This window comes from Arachis hypogaea, chromosome 13, assembly GCF_003086295.3.
Source record: "Arachis hypogaea cultivar Tifrunner chromosome 13, arahy.Tifrunner.gnm2.J5K5, whole genome shotgun sequence".
Lineage (NCBI taxonomy): Eukaryota > Viridiplantae > Streptophyta > Magnoliopsida > Fabales > Fabaceae > Arachis > Arachis hypogaea.
This window is the reverse complement of record NC_092048.1, coordinates 6235782-6261219: the sequence shown is the minus strand read 5'-3', so window position 1 is coordinate 6261219 and position 25438 is coordinate 6235782. Positions and strand designations below refer to the sequence as shown.

At 30.7% G+C, this 25438-nt stretch overlaps 6 protein-coding genes and 1 non-coding gene across 10 annotated transcripts; 2 read left to right on the top strand and 5 right to left on the bottom strand.

Annotated features, from left to right (window-relative positions):
- Positions 1 to 2769: 2769 nt before the first annotated feature.
- LOC112735720 (uncharacterized) lies at positions 2770 to 6143 on the bottom strand. Its single transcript, XM_025785233.3, has 5 exons — positions 5938 to 6143; positions 5781 to 5833; positions 3312 to 3503; positions 3134 to 3223; positions 2770 to 3030 (listed from the first exon to the last, which is right to left on the bottom strand). Exons 1-5 carry the CDS (start codon positions 5992 to 5994, stop codon positions 2862 to 2864), a joined length of 561 nt encoding a protein of 186 aa, XP_025641018.1. The 5' UTR covers positions 5995 to 6143; the 3' UTR covers positions 2770 to 2861.
- A 2545-nt stretch (positions 6144 to 8688) lies between these two features.
- Positions 8689 to 11904, bottom strand: LOC112732495 (uncharacterized). Its single transcript, XM_025781237.3, has 4 exons — positions 11771 to 11904; positions 11033 to 11366; positions 10004 to 10405; positions 8689 to 9294 (listed from the first exon to the last, which is right to left on the bottom strand). Exons 1-4 carry the CDS (start codon positions 11857 to 11859, stop codon positions 8800 to 8802), a joined length of 1320 nt encoding a protein of 439 aa, XP_025637022.1. The 5' UTR covers positions 11860 to 11904; the 3' UTR covers positions 8689 to 8799.
- On the top strand, positions 11886 to 14358 carry LOC112736785 (uncharacterized). The gene is made up of 3 exons (XM_025786386.3): positions 11886 to 12217; positions 12786 to 13420; positions 13661 to 14358. Exons 1-3 carry the CDS (start codon positions 12109 to 12111, stop codon positions 13874 to 13876), a joined length of 960 nt encoding a protein of 319 aa, XP_025642171.1. The 5' UTR covers positions 11886 to 12108; the 3' UTR covers positions 13877 to 14358.
- Positions 14359 to 14740: 382 nt separating this feature from the next.
- Positions 14741 to 16879, bottom strand: LOC112735718 (uncharacterized). The gene is made up of 3 exons (XM_072213088.1): positions 16089 to 16879; positions 15898 to 15982; positions 14741 to 15654 (listed from the first exon to the last, which is right to left on the bottom strand). The coding sequence occupies exons 1-3, from the start codon at positions 16113 to 16115 to the stop codon at positions 14942 to 14944; spliced, it is 825 nt and encodes a 274-aa protein (XP_072069189.1). The 5' UTR covers positions 16116 to 16879; the 3' UTR covers positions 14741 to 14941.
- Positions 16880 to 18213: 1334 nt separating this feature from the next.
- LOC112736784 (calmodulin-like protein 3) lies at positions 18214 to 19290 on the bottom strand. The gene has a single exon (XM_025786385.3). The coding sequence runs from the start codon at positions 18884 to 18886 to the stop codon at positions 18425 to 18427; it is 462 nt and encodes a 153-aa protein (XP_025642170.1). The 5' UTR covers positions 18887 to 19290; the 3' UTR covers positions 18214 to 18424.
- A 589-nt stretch (positions 19291 to 19879) lies between these two features.
- On the bottom strand, positions 19880 to 19961 carry TRNAS-GCU (transfer RNA serine (anticodon GCU)). The gene has a single exon. It is a non-coding gene; the product is annotated as a tRNA-Ser (tRNA).
- A 521-nt stretch (positions 19962 to 20482) lies between these two features.
- LOC112736783 (uncharacterized) lies at positions 20483 to 24116 on the top strand. Of its 4 annotated transcripts, none has more exons than XM_072211114.1 (6): positions 20483 to 20702; positions 21441 to 22548; positions 22960 to 22994; positions 23076 to 23277; positions 23416 to 23518; positions 23875 to 24116. In XM_072211114.1, the coding sequence occupies exons 2-5, from the start codon at positions 21529 to 21531 to the stop codon at positions 23416 to 23418; spliced, it is 1260 nt and encodes a 419-aa protein (XP_072067215.1). In that variant the 5' UTR covers positions 20483 to 20702; positions 21441 to 21528; the 3' UTR covers positions 23419 to 23518; positions 23875 to 24116. The 4 variants fall into 4 exon arrangements, with proteins under 4 accessions (XP_072067215.1, XP_072067213.1, XP_072067216.1 ...); XM_072211112.1 differs by having other exon boundaries at positions 20508 to 20702; positions 23076 to 23320; XM_072211115.1 differs by having other exon boundaries at positions 20542 to 20702; positions 21432 to 22548.
- Positions 24117 to 25438: the final 1322 nt, after the last annotated feature.

The window sequence follows — 25438 nt, the reverse complement described above, 5'->3', positions numbered from 1 at the left end:
AACTTTTACAAATCTTGGTTCTAAATAACAATTTATGAATAAGAAAAAAAAATACATATAAATCAATTTATAACCAAATAGCAAATCCTAATGCTTGTACCATATTGTGTTTGGACAAAGTTTTTCATTTTATTCATAAATCTAGGTTTAGAACAAAAATTTATGGAAATAATATATATATTTTTTCATAAATAAATTAGTTCTAAAAAACTTTAGATTAAATACTTTGCTTTCTAATAATTTTTTTATACACGACTTGGTCTCTTCATTTTATTGCAAGAAGATTAATTTATATTATAATATTATTTTTTTTGAAAATTAAATATTTTATTATAAAATTTATTTATCTAACATATATATTAAAAATTTTATTGAAAATAATAAAAAGATTTATCTATCTGTCCGATGTGAATAACTTTCAAAGACTTGTATAGTATTAAAAAATTGTTAAAAAACAAATTAGTCAATTTAAAATTTGAGAACCAATTTAAGTGTTTATTCAAAAATTTTGTTGGAAACCACAATATATGTATGTTTCTAATTTATAGTTTTACACCACCATTACATGTAATTAAAATATAATATGAATATAACTAATTTTATTTTATTCGAGTAAAAAAAATCCTCAAGGCTACAAGGAATATATTGATGAACTATTTGTTTCACTAAAAGTGGTTTAGCACTCATTTGCCTTTTTTTTTTTCTATTGCTAATAGACAAAAACTACAATATATAAATGGAGAATTATAGCGTACAGACATAATGTACGGAGATAAAGAGATTTTGTTTTAGTAATTGGAATTAAAATACTAAATTTAAATTTTTTAAATTTTAAATTTTATTTTAGAGGATAATATATAATCTATTATTATTTATTTTATAGATAAAATAAAAAAATTATAAAAAGATATTTAATAATAAAAAAATTTATTTTATTTTTTAAAATAAAAATCTAAAATTTAGAGGATGTAAATTTTAAAATACGTATATGGGAAGTTCATGGCACCTTCAGATGTTGGACATTCATAAATGGCTTGTATGTTGGAGTATCGGCTTCATTTGCTGGGCTAAGAGTTCTCTCCGTAACTCGGGCCAACAGACATTTCGCACAGGCTGATGAGTAGACTCCTCTTGCTGTGGCTAATGAGTGGCTTCTTGTTGGGTTTTGGTGGCACGAGTTCCTTGATTGTATAAAGGTATATTTGATTATTTGTATGAGTGTAAAATAGGAAGAATTTTTAGTATACCGAAAATATCGGTGTTTCAATTGTTTTAACCGTTGATCTGAATTATAAAAAATATATATAATATATATTAATTGAAATCAATAGTTAAAACAACTGGAACACCAGTGTTTTTGATATACTAAAAAGTTTTCCAATAAGATATTAGGAGTGTTAATATTTTGATAGGAATAGCATATTAAAATAGCAGATCTTGGGCCTTTAGCCCCTTTGTATACTCTGGAAAAAAAAAAGGGTATTTAATGTTCCTTCATTATACTTATGGAGCCTTTTATAGATGGAGTGTCTTAAAATGAGTATGAGATATTCACCGAAAAAAAAAAAAATGAGTATGAGATCAACAATTTTATACGCATTAAATATGTCATTTTTATAAATTATTAGATTTTATAAAATAAAAATTAAATGATGTTATATAAAAATATTGAAAGACTTTAATTAATATAGACCATATTACTACACAAATAATAACATTTCTATTTTTAGAGTAAATTTAAATAAACAATAGAACATATCAACATATAAAAAATTATAAATATTTTTTATTATTAAATTCAATAAGTGTGGAATAACATTTTTTATTATGTTAAAAATAAATTCATATTAATAATTTTTTATTTTAATATATAAAATATAAAATCATTAAATTTTATTTATATTACTTGACATATGATAAATTATTTTAGTTTAAGATAAAAAATATCTTAAATATTTATTTTTTAAAATATTACTACGTAATCTAAAATTATATAAATATTATTAAGATACATACTATTCAAAAGATTACACATATATTATTAATTTTTGTTAGAAAATAATAATTTATTAATATTTAATTTTTTTTGTTATTTTATTTATATTTTCAACGAAATAATAGAAACAGAAAATAAACAATAATATTGTTTTTTTAATATTTTTAAATATCTATAGAAATTATTCTGATTGAAATAAAACTGGCACAAAAGCTTTTAAGTTATGTTGTCATTTTCACATTAGACAATTTTAGCATACAAAGGTCATTTTCATAATATTCCCCCGGAACCAGTGTCATGCATACACGTGGAAGTATCATCTTCTTTCTTGCTCCATTTAACTTTTATTTTATCCCGAGTTGGTAGCTCCAACAATATCGGATTTCATAATACTTTCCATTATTTCTTCACAAAACTTTGTTATCTTCTGGAAAAATAAACAATACATGACAATATAAGAAGACACTTTCTCTGCACCTTGACCTTAAGCTACCCACCAACAAGTGTATATTATATATCCCGATATGAGACATAGGACTAGTGAATTATTGATTAATTGTGGGCTGCTAATGCTAGAGGTTGCATTTGCGGTCGAGTACCAAGATTGCAGCACTAGATGTTCATTAGCAGAACCGAAGTTGTATTTTGTTATTTTATATTCAAATATCTTTGGGCTTTGTTCTAAAAGGTAAATTCTTTCATAGTTATCCCTTCATTTCATCTCAATGTAGCTCAGGAAGCCTTTTCCGTAGAGCAAAAAACACTCTGAATAAAAAACTATAACTAAATATATCTTGGATATCCTATATGTTAGGACAAGTCTCCCAGTACAAAAACAATCAATAATATCAAAAGATACAAATGCTCACTTCTGTAGTATCACACCAGACTTAGAAAGGAGCCGAAATGCTCTGTTGGAATTATTCAAGGCAGAGGACGATCTCTGGACTGACATTTTTCTTTTCTTCAAGAATTCTAAGGCACCCTGTAAACATTGAGGAGGGCCTAGTTCGCTCAAAATAACAGGTTCCAAACTGCAAACCATTATCAGAATAGATAATTTTAGAAATTAACAAGCAACATGATTAATCCAACTAATTGCTCAAAGAAATAAATAAAGGATGAAATCCCCCTCACCCTGACTTCTTTGATTTCCTCTTCTTTGAAGCAGCAGGCTTTGTTTTAGCCTTCTCCTCCTCCCCTTCATAGTAAGGCAAGAAAACTTGTCTGCAAAAGAATTATGCACTCTTACACACATATCTAAACCATTATGCATACTAACACTGCACAAGAGAGAAAGAGAGGTGACACATACTTCTCACGAGCTGCAAGCATTTTCACTACATCATCTGGAAGAAACCCTGAAGCTGGATTCGAATTATGCTGAGGCTTAGAACCTGATACATCATCATCTTCAGCTTGAGCAGTGTCCTTACTTTCTTTGGATTGTCGACGAGTTAATTTTTCGGCCCATTTCCTCCTACGCTCTTTCCCTTCGCGAGCAACCCTATCCGGCAAACTCATATTAGACACCATTCACAACTGCTCAAGTTGACAAATTTTGCATGTATCCAATAATAAATCCTAGAAAATAACTTTGACAAAACTGAATAGCACACAATCATATCTCATGATCTAAGAAGCTAATGTCTTACACGGATTTGTAACTTCTCATCTTACAAATAATGTTAGTCTATATGACTTCATAGTTTTATCACTTTGCGCTTATTTGGGTGATCTTCTAAGAAAATATCTTTTTTCGAGTTATAAAGATCTTATGGAGAAGTAAAAGTAATTTTATGTTTGGGTATCTCATGCAAAAAGATTTTTTTATCTATCAATTATGTTTGGATATAACAATATAGGGGTATGTCTAAAATCAGCCCAACTATTTTGTGCGCATTAGATGCGCCACCTTTTATGAACCATTAGATTTTATTAAATGAAAATCAAAGGATGTTATGAAAGAGGAGTAATAATAGACTTTATAAATATAGAATATATTAGTATATAGATACATAAATACATTTTAATACAGAATATTTTAAAAATGGCAAATATAATAATTTTCCAATTTATATTAAAATTTTATTATATAATAATTTAATTATTTATCAAGTAATATAAAATTATTTTTATATTATAAAAATATAAAATAATAAATTTTGAATATAATAATCTAATTATTTATCAAGTAATATAAAATAAAATTTTAATAATTTTATATTTTTATGTTACAGTTTAAAATATTTTTTTAATATTATAAATTTTTTTTATAATAATTAATCTTAATAAATAAAAAAATACTCATATATTTTGTATTTATATATTTTATATTTAATTATTTAAAAATAAAAGATTCTGTTACCATTTAAAATATTGTGTATTAAAATATTGTCATTTAAAGTATTTAATTATATACTAGAATATTCTGTATTTATTAGAGTTCATCAATACTCTTCTTTTATATTCATTAGAATTAATTATTATGCAAAATGTTTTCTAATATTAAAAAATATATTAAAATGATATGTTAAACTATAATATAATTTATAAAATAATTAAAAATTATTTTATATTACTTGATAAATAATTAAATTATTATATAATATAATTTTAATATAAATTGGAAAAGAAATATTTTTTTAACGTAATATAAATTGAAATAGTTTAACGTAATTTTTTAACGTAACAGATATAAATATATTATTATATAATATAATTTTTTTCAAAATATTTATAAAAATAAAATTCATTTAAAATATTATATATTATACATAAAAATATTAACCTTTTTTATTTTTTCAAATTTTTATTATGATATTACACGTTTATTGTTTTCATGTTTATTGTGATATATAATACATGAAAATATTATACGTTTAAAATTTTAAAATTAATTTTTTTCAATTTTTTTAAATTATATATAATACATATAAACATTACACGTTTTTTTAAATATTATATAATAATTAATTTTGTTAAAATAATATGATATATAGTATTTTGAATAAAATGTATGTTTACAAATATTTGATTAAAAAATTATGTCATATAATAATATATTTTTAATAAAATTAATTATTAATAAATATTTTTTAATAAATAATCTAATTATTTTTAAATAATATAAAATAATTTAATTATTTTTAAATAATATAAAATAATTTAATTTTTTATATTATGTAATTAAAAATAGTACTGTATAATAATTAATCTTAATAAATAAAAAATATTTTTGTACGTATTTATATATTTTATATTTATTTTAAATTAAAAAATTTTACTTACCATTTTTAAAATATTTTATATTAAAATATATTTATGTATGTATATACTAATATATTCTATATTTATAAAGTCTATCAGTACTCCTCTTTTATAATATCCTTTGATTCTAATTTAATAAAATCCAATGGTTCATAAAAGATGGTGCATCTAATGTGCACAAAATGATTGGGTTGATTTTAGACATACCCACAATATAAAAGTACTTTTTTATTTATTTATTATATGAAAAACATCCTTTTTTTTTTTTTTAGAAAAAAAGATCTTTTACAAAAAATATAAATTACAGCTTCTAAAAAAAAAATATTTTTCTGATTTTTCTAATACTTTTATTTTTACGGGCCGAAATTTGACAAACACGCATATTTCAACCGAATATAGTTTGAGGATTTAACCAAATAAACTAAATAATTTATAGTTTCACTTGGAAGGAAAACAACTGAAGCTCAAATTTAAGTAAGCATAGAAAGAAACAAAGCATTAAAGCGTTTCATACCTAGCTTTACTTTCTTTTTGAATTTTGCGAATCTCCTCGTCTTGTTGTATACCCTATGAAGCGCAAGCTTCGATTAAGCACAAACTACTTATCCAATAACAAAAAAGGATGTTGATGAATTGCACGAAGAGAAAAATATGGTGAAATAAGGAGAGACCTGCAGAGCTGTGAATTCCTCAGGGGCGTCGGAATCACTATCTTCTCTGTCAGACATTGATGCAATTTCGAGTTTGAATCTCTCTCTCCTTTGGAATCGAATTAACAAGAGCTAGAGTTTAGGCTGCGTTCAGCATGTTTCAATTCTTTTTTTGTTACTCTAAATGGGCCTCAGCCCAAAAAAAGAAAAAAAGAAAAAGAAAAAAAACAAAAGAACAAAAGAAACAAAACCTAGAAAAGGAAGACTAAGTATTCTCCCTAGTCATTAGTTTATTAGTTCACCTAATTCAATTGTAATCTAACTAGAAAAATTATTTTATACTAAAATAATAAATAAATTATAAATAAATATCCTACAATATAATTATATTCTAACATAAACTTTATAATGTCTTCCAAATATAAAATATTGTATCAACCAAAATCTAATATAACCTTTGATCTCATCAATTATTAATAATTTATCATTCATTAGTCATTATATCACCATATTAAATTCATTAAGATAGTCACAAAAAAAAAAAAAAAATCATTAAATTAACTAAATTAATAATAAATATTCCATCGTCTACTCAAAATAAAGTTCCTTTCTATATCAACTTAATTTCCATTAGAAAAATAGTTAAAGTCTACAACATAAAAATCACAATTACAAAGTAAAAATCTCCTAGTTCCCTTCATACTTTGGATCAGCCATAACAACATGGCAAGCTATCACCCGTACAAAGATAAAGATGCCAAGGAAATTGGCAAAGAAATGCATTAACAAAATACAAAGCAGCACATCACTACAAAAAATAATCACAACCCTAAACAAAGATGACGGCAGTGAGTGAGACGAAGACAAAGCTGTTCAGCGAAGGGGCTAGGGATTAGTGGGTGCGAAGGCTTTCATGGTTCGAAGAGAGAGAAAGTGAAGGACTGAATGCTTCTTTTTTCTAAGGAAGAAGGGACAAAAGTACACCTGAAAGTTCGCACGCTGGACACGATTACACTTTAATCATTTAATGAGTCACACGTGCACACCATTTATACACTCCGGCAGACACATTTACCCTTCCGACCATCGGCATGTGGCGGCGTTAAATGATTGAAGTGTAATTATGTCCAGCGTGTGAACTTTTAACTGTATTTTTGTCCCTTCTTCCTAAACAAAATAAATACGAAAAATACTGTGTCCGCTGGAGTGTATAAATAGTGTGCACGAGTAACTCATTAAATAATTGAAGTGTAATCGTGTCCAACGTGCGAACTTTCAGGTGTACTTTTGTCCCTTCTTCCTTTTTCTTTATTTGGACCCTAAACGTAGAACGACGCCATTTATTTGACTGAAGGTTTCTTTGGAACAATGGTTGGTCATGGACTCATGGTCCCATCAAATTTTTTTATTTAAATTTTCTATCAATATGTAATAAGTTATTTATTGAATTGATCTCTCTTTTTGACAAAGGTATGCTCTTGAGTTCAACTCCTGTTATAAATTTGTAACCATATTCTTTTCTGTTATTATTGTAGTAGTTTTGTAAATCATTGTTCTCTCAATATATTTATATTTATTTTTCTTCAATATCATCAAATATGTATTTTCTATTTTTATTTATTTATGGCTTGATTTCATATGATAATTATAAGCAATATTTGTTAAGTTTATAATTAAAAAGACAAGCTAATTATTTTAAACTATAATAAATCCACTAAATGAAATCTAGGAATTGTAAATAACATAAACAAATAAATTTCATGCTATTTTTTCAATTTAATATTTTATGATACAAAAAAAAATTTCAAGTAAACTATAAAATAGATAAACTAATTTAACATAGTTTATTATATAAGAAGTGTTTCGAGTCTTATCTTGAACCAGGGTGATTTTGGGTATGAACGTGAGATCCAGACACCTTTAGATGAAAGATCTGACGTTTTCGAATTCCTCGTGAGAATGTGTGGGGTGGTATCTGCAAGAGATTCTGATATTTAGGTTAGTAAGGATTTTAGACAAGTTTTAGATAGATTAGAGTTGAGAAATACCTGAGATAGTGAGGTGTATTTATATATAAGTAAAGATAAGTTATTTTTAGTAATTTGTTGACTTATCTTGGTGGGAGTTTATTTCCCCTTTTTTATCTAAGGTTGTTGAGATTTCATATTGGAATGAATATATGAACACGTTTGTAGGAGCACTTAGGTTCTGGACACTAGGTCGGGCGTACGAGGTCGAGCATGCCGGTAGGTGGATCTTGGTTTTTGTTAGTTGGACCTTGCCTGCTTTTGGATTAGGCTAAGTTGGAGGTCGAGGTATGAACAAGAAGCAATTATATGTCTATAGACATATAATTTTTTATTAAAATAAGTCTAATCTTTTAATTTTTTTTTTATAATACACTCTAATTATATTGCAAATAAAATAAGTAGTATGACATCATTCTAAAAAAAATTCTAGCTATCATAATTATAGATGTCTTTTATGTTAATTATTATTTTTTAACTTTTTTAAATATACTATGATCTTATAAGTATGAATTTATGATAATTAAAAAATGGAGGAGTTGATACATTTGGTATGAACATAAGTGCTTTTAGTTAATTTACATACTTAATTGTATTGTTCTCTCCCTCCCCCTCCCGCCCCAGTTGTCAATTTCTTTTCATCATGCAGGTGCAAAAACAACTTAGTTATGGTTGAGTTTTTTTTATTACTATTATTTAATGTTCATCAACGTGATTTATAAGAAATGCATTTTTTTCTCAAATATTTTTGAATGAAAAAACTTTCATTGCTTGAATAACCTTTATATTGTCATTTAAAGACCCAACATTCATTGCCATATATATACAACATTTGAGGCATAGTATAAATTTATCTCTAATCTCTAGTGCATAGCATTTGTTTGGATAATAAACATTGATTATTACAATTACTATAATGGTAGGTATGTTTAGACATTGATGGTGATGTACCAGCTCTTGAGCTTGCACTTGCATCTTTCAAATTAGTAAAACATTCCTCACTTTCTTTATCATCATCACTAGTATCTAGCATGCTGTCCTCTTCAGAATCTGATTCATCCATTGACAAGTTTTCATCTTCATTGTTATTATCTTCAGATTCTGATAGCCCCATTTCTTTGGAATCAGCAAGATCATTAATCAACTCAGGGTTACTTTGTTTATGAATCCTATGGTACCCTTTTCTGATGGAGTCTCCACTTGGGCCCTCAAGAACTGATAAGGGATTACGGTCGTTCGGATTGCCGTAGAGTGCGATATGCCTGTAATATAGCTCTAGTTCTTTCTCAGCGATAGCGATGAAGCGCCTAACTGATTCAAGAGATTGCTCATACTTGGATTTTTCAAGTGCCTGCGGAGAAATGAAAAATAAAATTTGAAAATTGACCACTTCTAGAAGAAGAGTTTTTTGTCAAATAAGAGATATCTGGAACTAGGAATAAATCTTCATGGAATTTGTTAAAAACCATACCAAACTGGAGAATTTTTTCTCCAAGCTACAAAAAATATGTATAGTTCAAATGAGAAGTCAACTACAGATTTCCATGTTACTTCATCCACTTCAAAATAAATGTCACTCTGGACCAAATGTTCATCAGGGAATATAGATTCTCTCAATTTTTCTATCATTGTCAAGTGTGTTGTCTTACCAAACACTTTTTAAGTGAGACCAAGAAAAAACAAATAGGAAAAGATATTGTATAGCGAGAGATCACATTTGACAACATCATTTGAAAAAGAAAATTGAATAACTTCAAACTCCATACTGAACATTAAACCAGCAACAAATGGTTCCAAACCCGCATTTTCTAGCTAATAGCAGCTTCATACAGCTTGAAAATGCAGACTGGAGATAAAATGTTATGTACAAAAAGAATGGCAAAAAGAATTATGTGCTAAGAGCAAAAAGTTATGTACTTTAAAACACCTTGCTGCAACAGAAAATGTAGATAAAATGTTGAAGCAACTAAATTTCATTTTCGGTGCTTTTGCTTTTGCATGTGATGAACAAATACTTCAGTAATGCATTTGAGATTAACAAAAGGAACACGGAAACATACCTTTTTCTTGGATAATGTATCTACTGGTGACATAACCTCGGGCTGTTCATAGTTCTTTCCGCGATAAAATATTATAGTGTCATCTCCAATGAAGTGGATTGGAATACCACCACTCAATCTAGCAAGTTCTTGTGCATACTCATGTACTTGGCCAGGTTTACAAGGCTTGCATATGACCTTAACAGTCTCATGTTTCTTCCAATGCATATGCATATTAAGAATAACCCCTCCAAATAATCCTCTTCGGCCAACTTGTAGATAATTAGAACTCTTCTGAGCCATCTTCTTCAAATAAAATCGTTCCTCCCCCGTCAAACCATCAGGTTTGGCAACAGGACCCTGAGCTTTAGGAACATCATATCTTTTGAGTCTTTCAATGAGCATTGATTCCTTAATTCTTGCCTGGGATTAAAATCTGAGTCATTACAAATTTCCGTAGAATGTCTGGGAAAATAAGCAAAAGATATGAATTAATAAATTTAACCTCTAGCCCTAAAACATATCCTTGCGGCCTAAAAGAGGGAAACTGAATAACTTGTGAGATCGACATATCAATACAACAAAACAAAAGACCCCTAAAATTTATAGGAATGAGTAGATGAAGAAGCTCTTGCAAAAGTGCTGGCTTGCACAATAACAACAACTAAGTCTCTTCTAACTTCTACCCAAGGTAAGGTTGGCTATATAGATATAGTAATATAATAATTGTGTCTTATTATGAACCATGGTATAGACAAGTCATTCAACTTGGAGTGCTACTCCATGGTTCCTTGGTTTTCTTCTAACCCTACCTATTCGGCTATCTTTCATCTGATCTAGTATAACCAAATAATTTATGGCGCGATTCTACCATATTTCGACACCACAATAGATGTAACCTTAACTTTTTTCTCTAATTCATTCATTCTTAATTCTATCATATCTGGTGTCTGCACTCATCAATCGCAATATACACATGTATGCAACACTAAGCTTGGCTCTTTTCCTTGCACCAATTGTGGCAAGAAAGAATCCGATCACAGTGCTTACTTTCTCAAGCTTGCACTTGATTCTCTCTTCTGCATTGGCAAACTTCTGCTTCTTCTTCCCCTTGACACCAAGCCAACGAGGGTCTCTCCTATTTGCAGCTTTCCTCTTCTCCTTCTCCCTCTTCCTCTGCATCTTCAGCTTCTTCTTAGTTTTATATTTGTCCTTCCTTGGCGGCTCAACCTCGCGAGCCTCAAACTTGGTCTTCCCTTCCGATATAACCAAGTTCACAGTGCCATAGCTCAACTCTCTGAAACCCCACCATGAACTCGGCTTCCCAACTGAATTGCATTGCCTAAACGGTAAGAAAACCGATATCCGGGACCTCACAACTGACCTAGAGCACAAAGGAATTAGGAGAAAAAAAAAACAACATAACTGATACATATTACAAGTTAACTCATCAATTAAATGCCTTAAACTTTCCACAACACAAAATCGCAAAAAGCAAAATTGATCTAGAACACAAGGGATTCAGCAGTCAGCACAAAATAGCTCATATATACACACATTACAAATTCACGCTTCAATTCAAAGGCTTAAACTTTCCCCAACTTAGAACCACAAACAAGGAAAACAAGCTAACCCAACATAAGAGATTCAATGAATTATTTATAACAGTTCCCGGGCGCTGAAAAAATGAATTTTTTTTTCCCCTTCTGGGGTTAGTGTAAGAATGTAAGTGACGAAACATGTATATAACAATTTAAAAAAAAATAGCACGTGGAATGATAGAGAAACCTGGGAGAAACCGAAAAGGAGGTAGTTGAGTACGAGAATTTGAGAAGAGAGGAAGCTCTCCGAATGCTCCGGAACAACGAAGTAGCCATGGTTGGAATTCGAAGAAGAAGACGATGAAGAAGAAAGAAGCAGCTTATTGTGTTGTGCACTGCGTGTGTTCTTTCTTTGTGGTGCACCCACTCGTATTGGATCGGGTTCGGGTTCTAATCTTACGGCCCAGCGTACACTTCATTGAAAACGTGGCAACAAAGCAACGAGTCAATGTAAAAAAGTTGACTTTCATATTATGAATTCTCCAATAGAAATAAGACACGTGGAGAGACAATTAGGGTCCATATATGCCTCGCATTCCCCCAATTCTATTCCTTTTTTACTTCGCTGTGTTCACTTTGCAGCTCTTAACACAAGCGGTATCACGTTCGGTTTTCTACGTTAATCTAATTCTGAGTAAGTTTTTTTTTTTCCTTTTTTCTTAAAAAATTTCGTTTTTAGGGTGTAAAGTTTGTTTTTTTTTTATGTTTATTTTGTTTATTGATTCTTGATGTGGAAATTCTGTTGATGATTTTGATGCCGATAGAATTTGAGGGTTTTCTCCCCCTTTTGTGGTTTGGGAATTTGGTATTGAGCTTTAAAGCAATCGAATCATTATTGTTTGGTGTTTTTAGAAAGGATTATTGAAAGGGTATGCGAAAGTCATGCTTTTGGTGCAGAGTGCTTGATCTATTTTGATTGTTTGTGGAGGAATGAATTAATTTGCAAATTTCTCGGTGTGATTTTCATGTTTCTCTTCTATTAGTCACTTCTCTGCTCTAGAACTTGTTTTAAACCAAATTGTGTTAATTTTTCCCTTATTGTTTGTAAGCTTTTTCTTAATATCAAGAAGAAAAAGAACAATCTTGGGGTTAGGGTTTTATTTCTTTACATGTTCATTCATTGTTTTTTATGCTATGCACTGTTCTGTAGAATGTTTCCTTGGCTCTGAAAATCTTATAGCATATATGTTATGTTCTTGCAGTGGAGGTTGAGATTGATGGCTCTAATAATGGGGAGGCAATAGAAAATGCTGCCATGGCTGACGATTGTAGCACCGATGAAGGAAACAACGCAGATGAAGCAAACAATGCTGATGAAGGGAACAACGCTGACGAAGGAAACAATGGTGATGATGGAAATAACATCGATGGACGTGCTATTGTGCCAGTTCAAAGCCAAGGTCAAGATGTGACTCAAGTTTCTGCTGGAGGGGCCATAACCCTAGCTGTTCCCACACTTCCGGTCCCAATTGTTTCACCTGTTGAACCTTATGTGGGACAGGAGTTTGAGTCAGAAGCAGAAGCACATGCATTCTACAATGCATATGCCACGAGTGTTGGATTCATCGTACGTGTTAGTAAACTCTCTCGATCAAGGATCGATAATTCTGCTATTGGGCGGATTTTTGTCTGCAACAAAGAGGGATACAGGATGACTGACAAGCGTGAAAATGTTATACGGCAAAGGGCTGAGACAAGGGTTGGTTGCAAGGCAATGATAATGGTAAGGAAAGTAAAATCTGGTAGCTGGGTTGTTACACGTTTTGTAAAGGAACACACACATCCTCTTGCTGGTCCAGGAGGTGGCAGAAGGGATTTCATCTACGAACAATATCCGGTCAGTTCTCCTTCTTCCATTGCTATGCATTACTAAATTAGTTATCTTCACAGTTACTTCATGCCAGATTGATTAGAAATGACAAATTGGATGGATCATGATGTCACTATTAAGCTAAATGTTGGAGATTAGCATCAGGCTATTTCAGAATGAAGTTTTTCAGGATAATATTGGTTCTTTTACATGTTTTCAGCTTATTTTCCCCCACTTACCTCTTTGTTTTCTGATACTATTTTCCAGGGCGAACGGGATAGAATTCGGGAATTAAATCAGCAGTTGACAGCAGAGAAAAAGAGGTCTGCCACCTATAAAAGACATCTTGAATTGATACTCGAGCACATTGACGAGTATAACGAGAGCCTATCGAAGAAAATACAGCACATAGTAGACAATGTAAAGGAGATGGAAAGCAAAGAAGAACAAAGTCAATTGAACTTTCAATTAGCCACCCTTTAAATAATTTTCCCCCGGACGAAACACAGAAACCAACCGTCAATTCAAAAATGCTGCGATGCGAAGCATACAAAGTGCAATGTTAGTAGTATTCTGCTAATTGCTGACCCTAGGGTGTTTGCTCTCTGTTCCTGCTTTAGATGTCTGGTGGGGTTCTCATGCAATGAAATTCATTGTATTGTTTTCTTATTTATGCTACGAATGAATGACACTTTTAATTGGTAGAAGAAGAAAGCCAATTACTGTCAATGCCTGGTTTCATCTGAGTTGATTCTTGTGGGAGCTGTGCCAGAAATATGATATTATTACTCAAGAGAGGCATTCAAATGCCATGGTAGAGTTGAATTGTTCCATTTTTTTAATGAGTTTGTAAAACATGATCCAAGGCTTTGACTCTTGTGTCTAGTAATGATTAATCTATTTTGTATATATAATGAGACTTGTATGAGCATGTTGTGCTCCCAATCCATGTTCATGTTTTCTCCCTTTGCTCAGCTTCCATCAATTGATTTGCTCTAAACTGTTATGTATGATTTCCTTTGCTGCAACGAGTGAAGTAATCAATGAAAGCTCAACCTTCCATTGCTAACTGGGTTTACTACTATTAAAAATGGTTAAGACATTAGGATGGATCTCAAGTATATAATCCTAATATTTGCTTTCTGAATTTTAGTTTCATTTTTCTTTTGGTGTTATCATGAGAATGAATTTGTTGATTATTTACATAATCGTTTCTTCTATGTGTATTTTTTCACTATTTATTTTCTTACTCCCATGTCTTATGGGAATCATAGGATGTATTCAGTTTGTATTTTTATTTTTAGTACTGAAAATAAAAAACATTGAAATCGTAATAGAAAATAAAAATACAAATAAAATATATTTTATCTTTCAAATAGATATCACAAAATAAATAAAATAATATCTATATAAAGTATATACCAAAAAGTCACCATAAAAGGTCAAAATCAAACCATAGGATATATGAGCAAACCATAGGATATACACCAAAACATTAGAAGAATATAGAATTGAAGTAAGAAGCAACTATATAATAAGTAGCAGAGCTCATGATATGGTGCATCCATTAGCATCACCATAATATGAGCATGGAGGAGGAGGAGGAGGAGGAGGAGCCTGTTGCTGCGGCTGTGGTTGTGGTGGATAACGCTGTTGATGATGATAGTAACTGTATTGATAAGGTGGTTGTTGTGGTCTACCATAACCCATTGGAGGAGGAACACATTCATTGTAGTCATTACAAAATCTTGCATATGTATTAATATATGCAGGCACAGGAAATGTTGTCCCTTGAAAATAACCGCCACCACCACCACCATTATTGGTACCTAGCATTATTGGATTATTTTGAGGATAATGATGATAGCTTGCATTAGAAGCAACATGGTTGTTGGACCTTGAAGGAGCTCCATGATCATTAAATTGTGGAGGCAGAGGCAGATCGTGGTCGCCAAAATCAGCATCAGCAGAGCAATTATCATCAGAATCATCATCATCATCATCATGTTTCGCACTCGCCTTTGTGTGCTTGGATTTGGTGCTCTTTGTGTCATCAGGGATGCTTGAGTTCTTGGATTTTGTGCTCTTTGTGTGTTCTAAGCAGGTGCAGCTTGGTTCAGTAGGTTGATCTTTAGGCTCCATATAAATCTCTGCTCTTTTTCTTCCAACCTTTTTTACTGCTTTGATGAGTTTTGAAGAATCTGCCTCACCAAAAACTGTAACTAGTCCCTCTTCTCTGTTCATTTGGACATCAGTAACTCCTGCATAATTTAGCAATTCCAAAATGTTGTGTGTACATATTCTAAAAAAATTTACACATCTTCAAAAAATTTTACTAATTCATGTCTTTCTATGAACCAAAATAAAAAGTAATATTCTAAAACTCATATCTTTAGCTTTTAAGATCATCCATTATTTGATAGACTAATTAAATCATATGTCATTAGAAAAAGAAGTGCATAAAGCTATAAATCATAGTGTCATATTTATATTTATATACATACCCTTAATTTTCCTAAGCTCTTTGTTCACCCTGGAAGGACAAGCTTCACAACATTGGAGATTCACTACTTTGAGAACAACACAAGTCTGTGAAGAAAAAATATAAAATAAAAATAAATAAAAGGTTAATGTATATATCTTATCTAAATGGAATGCATGTAAAGAGAAAAATTATGTAACATCAAAGAATTACCGGAGAAACGGACTCATTGTTCTCCATTAGAGAAAAATCTCTGAAGCAATGAATGTAGCAATTGCTATGTAAATTGTTAGCATGAGTAGCAAATATATAATGGTGAATAATCTACCCGAAAAAAGAGAAGGAAACAGAAAAAAGAAAATATATCTTTGAATATATGAAATTGATTTGAAAAAATATAATGCTTGATCTAAAATGTATAATATCTTTTTTAAATTAGAATGTAATAAAATTCTATTCTAATAATGAATATATAAAAAAGTACTGTATTTATAATTAATTATAGGAATATAGTAATATCATTGATATCCATTATTAATACTTGATACTTTCATTTACATTAAACATCTTTCGTAGACAAAACCTTTTATTCAATAATTTTTTATTAAAAAAATTTAGATATACAATAACTCAATAAGAATAATAATATATATTCCTGATTTTTCTTCCTACTTTTAAATAAAAAAAATATTTAAATATATCTAATAAATAGAAAGCAAATGAAAAATATTGATTCAGTTTTTTTTTTTCTCAAATTATAGGTATTTTTTATGAATTTTTTATATTGACGTAAATATTTGGGTATCTGTTCCTGCAAGATTTCAAATAAATTCAAGTCATATGAACTTTAATTTTATTTTATTATATAAGAGCTTTCATTTTGTTTAATCAATTGCTACTCTGTATCACACAATAGATTACATCTTTTTATATATTCTAACATCCTAAATAGTATAAAATGAGACCAGAGGGTATATATAGAAAAAAAAAAAAAAAAATCAGAGCTGCCTAGTGAGTAATGTCGTTTAATTATAGTATATGTTTCTAATTAGTGGTTGAGCATGTTAATATAAAACCTTATGGAGGGATTCAAACATGATTTGACTTTACTTGACTGAGCATATGTCCTTAATCACATGCTTAGTTTTATCAATTATCATATTTGCTGAAAATGTATGAATAGACATTATTTTATTATCAACAAATTTAATAACCCGTATTATATATATACCCCTAAAATTTTTGGAATTTATTGATAATAAAAATAAATTTATAAACTAAGAGTACTGATTCCTTTTAAATTCAAATACATTTTAGATGATCTTTTTCTATTTCTTTTATATTGTAGAGCTAAAACTAAAAACAACAAATTTTTTCTATGTTTTATCACGTTTTCAATAAAATTTTCTTGTAAAAATATTTTAGTAATATTTTCAATAATGTTAATAAATGGTATTAGAATCGTTTCGATCCTCTTTCATTATGTCAACATTATATACATACAATTCGTATTGTTTATTTTTGATATAGAATAAAAAAAATGATATATGATTATTGTGTACTTTAAATATTAATATTGATTTTAATTCTTTTTGTTTAATAATTATGTAGGATAACTTAAAAATTACATTGTTTAATTATAGCTATATATTTGTTGAATTTTTTAATTTGTGGACAATATAATTGAGTGTAATTAGAATTATACCTAGAAATAAAATTAGAAAAAGAAAAGATTTTTTTTTAAAAGAAATATATGTATTAAAAAAAGACAGAGCATCAAAGGTCGATATCTCATTATGAGTGTATTTTTTTTTTACTAAAGATAGGAGACCACAACCTCTTAATTGAGTATGAAGAGAATATACTATTTGAACTATTACTCATTGACCTCATTATAAATGTATTTAATAAAAGAAAATTGAGATATTTAATTTTTACCTTTTCATTTTTCAACCATATTTACTAACAAAATCTTATATTTATATCAAACAAAACAATTTATTAAAACAAAAATATTATTTCTCCTTCACTAAAATTAATTATTAATATATTTATATATAAATATATTTATTATTTAATTTATTTTCAATATGTATTTACTATTTATATTTTAACATATATTTCATACTAATAATTAATTTTAATAACTGATTTTGATACACTACACGGAACATAGTCCAAGGAAAGATTAAAAATACCACAAATAAGTATAGATTATATCATATCATACCAAATCTCTTTCGCATACAGTCACAAAAACAAAATCTCTTTCACATACACACATGTATAATATATATAACCTAAGATAACATAAACTTATTATTTACAAGGGATGGGATTTGAGTTTTGGAACCACAATGAATTACGACTTGAATTCTGAAAACCCAAATGTATGTATTTATGTGCATGCATGCCAATACAAAGTAAAACTACATGCATTATATGTAGAGTCTACAGAGAAATTAGAGATAGATAGAGAGAAAGAACGTAGCAAAGAGAGATTAAGAGGCTAATTAATTATAATTAACGACGAAAATTGAAAATTTAATTTAACCAAGAGCACTGAATCCTCCTCCTTTCATCATCTGCTTGAATTCTTTGTAATCAACCATGCCGTCGCCGTCGCGGTCCACCTTCATTATCATCTTCCGGCACTCCTCCACCGTCCTCCCTTGCTTCAGCCCCAAGGAAGAAAGTACCGATCTAAGCTCCTCCACCGTGATGTAACCATCTCCGTTCTGATCGAATACGTTGAAGGCTTCCTTCATGTCTTCCTCCTCGTCGCGCTCCTCGCGTTCGTCCATTATAGACATGTAGAGTTCGCCAAACTCTTCCATGTCCACCCAACCGTCTCCATTAACGTCGATTTTTTCGATCATTTGGTCAAGCTCTTTGTCCGGGATATAGATCCCAAGCTTTTCCAAAGAATCGTTGAGTTCCTTTTTCGAGATTCGGCCGTCTCCATTGCGGTCAAACATTTGAAAAACGCGCTGGAGTTCGGCCGAATCCATAATTTATGAATATTATTATTTTGTTACTTTGTAGTAATAAAAAAAGAGTAATTTGTCAAGTTGACGACGAAGGAGAGGAAGAAGGAAGACGGAGGAGGAGGCGACAGAGGAGGAGGAGGAGACCTAATTTGTTTTGGTACCAAATTGAAAGAGAGGATATGAATTGAGATTTTAGGAGGTTGTGAACTAAAAATAAAGAAGGAAAATAGGGAGCAAAATATTTGGCATTCAAGAAGAACACTACTAGGGATAGGGAATTTGAGGTGTTTATTCTTCGTTTGTTCTAAATTTGGGAAGGGTGATTTATTTGATGATATATAGAGGAATTGAAAGTAACTACTAAATAACTACTTTATTGTATTTTGTCATGTATGTGTCACGTCTCACGTATGCAATTATTCGTGGTGAATAAGAAACAAAAATCATATTTGTGGCTTAAATACATATTTTCGACGAGTTGACAACCAAGGTACATGAACATAAACGTAAATAACCATGCTTTTTAAATATCTAATATATGTAGTGATATTTAGAAACCGGAAATGTTTTAGAAACCATTATTATTAAAGGAAAAAATCTAGGGAGCCAGTATTTTTTGTGTTTTGTAGCTAGCATTTAACCATAATAAAAAAGTGAGTGATCTTCTATTATTGGATATAATTTCACACTATTAAAAAAATTATTGATGACTAATTGATAATTACAAAACACAAAAGCTTCTGCACCTAGAAATTCTCACTATTATAATTAAGGGGCAAAGTAGTGGGATCAGAGTTGTGTAGAGCCGCATTTTATTTTGAGTCACTTTTTACTTTTACGCGTCTTTGGTTTCTTAATTGAAATTAGTTAGCATTATATAAAGTTATTGCGACGTAACTTGAACACAACTTGTCTTCAAAGACGCGTTGATAGGTTGATGCACATTATAAATTGAGCTTCATATTTGTAAAAAAAAATTTTATTCGAAATTATAAATTAATAAAAAAAAGTGAACGACGCCTGAGAGATTCGAACTCTCGCGGGGAAACCCCATGTACTTAGCAGGCACACGCCTTAACCACTCGGCCAAAGCGTCTGGTTGATACTTAAGGAATTTTGAAATTGTAAATTCTAGGATCTGAAGAAACATTTTCTTATTTTTTTCTTTACCTTAGTAATCTTTTCTTTTTTCTAACAATAAACCCTTCTGTTAATTGAAAATGAAAAAGAAAATTGTTTGAGCAAATTATAGTTAAAAGCATTTCTGGACATTTTTATTTATTTATGACGGGGAAATTTCTAGATACCAAAACAGGATAAGGGAGCTGGTGTTCGAAATTCAAACATTTGAAGAGCAGAATGCATTATCCAACTCCAAATTCCCAAAAAAGAGTAAAAGACAAAAAGTGGAAACACAATTCGTTTTGCATGGGAACACGCTTGACTTGGGAAACTACGTAGCCTTATCCATTCGTTTCATGCGTACCCTTGATCTGTGACACGTGTCCCGTTGCCAGAGCCGTACCCATCGTAAAGCCATGCTGCTTACAGTAGATCTGTCCGCACAGGAACGCAACCATTCAAACTCAGAAACGCCCCAAAATATACCCATTATTTACGAAAGTGCCACTACTACCCTCTCACAGATTTGAACTTGGAACCTTCTTCGGCTCCTTCGCTCCATTCCTTGCGTCAACTCTCTCACTCTCTCTCTCTCTCTCTCTCTCTCTCTCTAAGCTAAGCTTGAAGATCCTAAAGCTCCTCAACTTTTTTCTGCTTTCTTTCTTATTTTATGTTGCTGTTTTCTGCTCACATTTTCAGTAAGGTTTCCGATCAGGTATTGCTTCTCGTTGCTGCATTTTTTTGTTCTATGCTTTTGTTGTTTTCAGATTTCGTAAGATAGATTTGAATACACGGTGTTCTTATGTTTTCATTTCTCTTCTTTAAGAGGAAAATCTGATTTGGCAGGTGTACTTGGATGTGTCTTAGTTTTTACTTTTTTAGTAGTAACAATTTAAGACAGTAAAAAACAGAACTGGAAAAAGCAAAAAAAAAAAAAAAAGAAAAAAAAGAAAGAAAGGGAATTTGCAATTGCAGTGTGTTAGTGTTCTAGGAGATATGTCAATGTCTATAACGTGTTTGTGTGTATGTTGCTGCTGTGTTGTGATAAAGTTAGTAGGAATTATTGGCTATTGTAAGTATGAGATGGGGTTGTTAGGACCGGGAAAGGGTATAACGAATTGCGAGTGAATTTGAGTGAAGGTTCGGTGAGGGTGACAAGTTTCCTAGACTTCCTTTCGAGCATTTGAAGGGATAGTAGATTTATTGCAATTACAATGTATGAATTATACAGCAGGACAGTCTTATGAGATGACAGTCTTTTAGTCTTATTTAATTTTGTACTTAACCGTTTGGAAGCTGAAAATCATGCTTGAGTTTAGGATGAATAGGGATTGCATATTTTTCCCATTTCAGGGTGGATGATGTGGTAGAGTTGTGTCATCTTTAATTGCATTTTTTATTTTCTTTGTAATCCTTGGGAGCATCTCTTATGTAATCATTTTAGCAAATGCAGGAGGAAGTTTTGCTATACAATATATCAAACAGCTCTGCAGAATAGTAATATATAGCTAGGGAAAAGATTTTATTTTCGCCCAGGTAAAATGGGAGAGAGCTTAGTGCAGAACTTTCATCAAAACAATCGTGGAACTGTAGAAGCAGGTGCACCTTATGTAGACAAAGATTTTGCTTCTTTAATAAAAGAAGCTGCTGAAGCTACTCCCTCTTCTTTTGAGTTCTATGTTTGGTCAGACAAGGGAATTAATCTTCATGTTGATTTAAATTCATCCCCATCAGATTGGACTAACAGGTTTCGAAATGAGGTTCAAGTACGTGAGACTATGTACGGAAACAAGTCCTGGAGTCTCCGGCAGGATCTTGCTTGCCTAGGAGGGAGCGCTACACAAGAAAGATGTTCCTTGTGGGATGCAAATCCTGTCCAAATTGATGCTCATAATGGACTGGCTAAATCTTCCTCAAGCTTGAAATTCACAAAAGATATTGTTGTAGAGTTAGGCCAACGGAATAAAGTTGAAAGCCCATTAATATCGGATTCATTAACTCCATGCAGCATGAATGTGAAAGCAGCAGCTAATTCAAAGCAGGTAAATCAATGCTCTGCCTTAGCTGAACCGGATGTTAATGTAGTAAATAACTTAATGCAAGATCAGTCCACTCTCTCAGCTGAAGAAAGTTATGGTGTACCTAGCAATTTTATTTTTGGTGCTGAATCTTGTGCTAAAGTTGCGTCTAAGGCCTTCTTTGATTCGTATGCTACTGGTACTCCTTTCAAGTCACTTTGTGATTCTGTTGGCAACTCACTGTCAGATCTGGGGACACTGGCATATCAAGCTTCAAAGCCTGATGATGAATGTTTTCAAGATTGTGATCTGCTAAATGATTCTTGCTTTGTGAACCCTGGGGTGGTGTGTCCAGGTGCTTCGTTAAGCAGTTCTATGGAGCTACAAATTTCAGAAGCTGCAAGTTGTCATAAATATCCATCAGTTTCACTCTGTGAAAATGATGGATCCCTGGATTTAAGTGAACCAAAGAATACGTCAGATACAGAACAATGTGGCCCAGCTATTGATGGGAACAATTTTGCAGCATTAACTGAAGAATGGGTATAGTGCTTTCTCTAGCCTTCATTTTTGTTTTTTTTTTGGTTTTTTTTGGGGGGGGGGGGGGGGGGTGTTTCTTTTTTGGGGGATCGAAATGGTATATTAGGTTTGTTGTGGCTGGACTATTTCAACTCAGGAATTCTTTCTTTTGGTATCACCACATAAAATATATTTTGATGGCTATTGTGCTGTAGCTAATTAGCTTTAATACAAATTTCCATGTTTGCTCGATGTTCTGCCTAGGATTATAATTATTTGCACAGAAATACACCTTTAACAAGGTATATGCTAAAATATGAAATTCACTTGTATTGGAAACCTAGACAGTTTTGATAATCCTTTACAAGCTTCTTGACTTGTTTTTGAGTGTGTATTACTTATGTGTAGTATGATAAATATCCATTGTGTTTGCAGGTGGGGATGAGTGTCGATGGCAGAGAGAGTTCAGAGTAATTACTCTTCTTTCTGAAACTTTTTTGGTGTTTTTAAAAGCTTTCATGCAATTGAGCATATTGATACTGTGCTTTCAGATGCTCCCAGTTAGATGATCGAGTTCAGAAATCTGGCCAAGGTTATGATGATCAGGGTTCTAAAATGAAGCTTTCCAAAAAGAGAAAATGCGACTCTGAAATTCAAGCCTCAAGTGGCACACCTGTTACAAGAATTTTAAGGAGCATGAAGAATACTGTTGCAAGAATCCTGCCTAGAAGATCCATGCGACGAATGTCGAAGGTTTCTTTGACATTCTTCTGACGTATTGTTACAGCGTTTATATGTAAAAATTATATACTTGCATGGCAAAAAGAAAATGGTTTTACATGTACGAGTTGGTGATTACATTCTAATGCTTTCTGTTTTTTTCGTATCCAGTGAATTCCTGAAATGCTTCGGGTGCCACTTGGAGGCATTAGTTACAGATCTTCCAGTGAAATTATCATCCACGGTTTGGAAGTGGATGAATGAAATTTACTAGGTAAGAGCATCCTCTTATTCCTCTATATTCTAGTTTCATGAAATTGACTACTACTTTTAGAGGAGATATTGGATAAATCAAAATTTTATTTTCTCTTGAATCACAATCCATTACTTTACTTGTTTTGTCTTCTAAATCAATAACTTGGTAAAGAATCACTTTAAAAGTGGTCTTAAATGTGACAAATCTTTTGAAGCATATCAGAAATTAGAAATAAGCTAGATTCTTCAATGCCAATAATTTCTTTTCTGCTTCTCTACATCAGGATTATCTTCTGAGGCCATCTAGCTCTAATAAGTAAAGTTACATCAATTGAAATGCAAGATTATGCTATTAATGATGTTAATTGGCTGCAGGTTGCTTCATTCTTTTGGAAGAGTTAGAAACTTAGAATCACAGAAAAATAAGAATGCGAGGTAGCTACTTTGGGTAAATTCCAATTAAACAGTTAGAAAGTGAGCCATATAGGTCTTTCTATTTTTGGTATTTAGAAAAACAACTATTGCATCTTTTTTAATGTTTTTCCTTTGTGACACTATTGCTTGTTGTATATGTATCTGATTATTCATCATTGGACTTGCGAAGCTTTGATCTGGCATATTTAATTTTGTGAACACATGCAGGATAGGACTGTCTTTTTACCTATAGTTTGGATACAGTTGTCAGTAGTTGCAGCTATTACATGTATATCTTTCTTCTCTGTTCTTGTGGAAAGTGCACCCTTATCTTTTAAATATGTTCTTGTTAAACAGCTTATATATAGTTATGTTGCTGAGCATAAGACTCATGCAATTTTTATTCTTCTTCTTGATTATATAACTTTGATTTTTATCTATATTTGGAGTGAATTTGGAATGAGGATAAAAAAAGGGAAAAAATTAATTAAATTATGAATAAAAATTATGTGCAAAATAAGTTACCTGGATGAACTAGCACAACTCGCCAAATCATCAATATAATTGAACTTGAACAAGAAAGAACATGTGATTTTGTGGATCATCACGTGAATATCACGAGATTTAGTGGCAACTTTATTGCATAATCCATTATCTCATTTTTATTTTTTGAGTTTGTGTTGACTATAAAAAATAAATAAACTCTTTGAGAAAGCGCTTATCAAAAATTTATTTTTATGCGTATTGTCGGAAAGACCATATTATTAAAATCTGATAAACTGATTATTCATTTTAATGATGCAGCAAATCTATGACGGTGGAATATGGATACTAATAGTATTAATTAATTAATGGCCACCAACCATCCAATGATGCAGACATGATAATTTAAGCTATAATTTAAGCTTGACTTAGTATTTGTTTGGACGTCTTTATCTTGATAAAAAAAATCTTTTTTTATTTTTATTTTTTAGCATGGTTAGCAAATTTCGAGTAGTAAAAGTAAAAACAATAAAAAAATAAAAAATATTTTTTTTGAAAAGTTCTAATTTACATCTTTTTTTAAAATATCTTTTTTTCTTAAAAAAAGATATTTTTCATGTAATAAATAAATAAAAAAATATTTTTATATTATTATATCTAAATATAATTGATAAATAAAAAGATCTTTTTGCATGAGATATTAGGGGTATCCATGGATCGGATCCGATCCGCATATCCGCAGTGTTTATCCGAATCTGATCCGAAAATTGCGGATATGGATCCGATCCGCAAGGTTTTCGGATCGGATCCACACACTAATCGGATCGGATTGCGGATTTTGTGTTGGTATCCGCATATCCGCGTATCCGTAAAAATAAAGAAATAAATAAGTAAAATATTCTTTTTATGTTTTATTTTAACTAATAATTATCATATATGTTAAATTATTTTAATTTATTATTCGAGAAAAGTATGTTTAATATTATTTTAAGAGTAAACATATTTAAAAGAATAGAAAAAATAAATTTTATTGATATTTTTT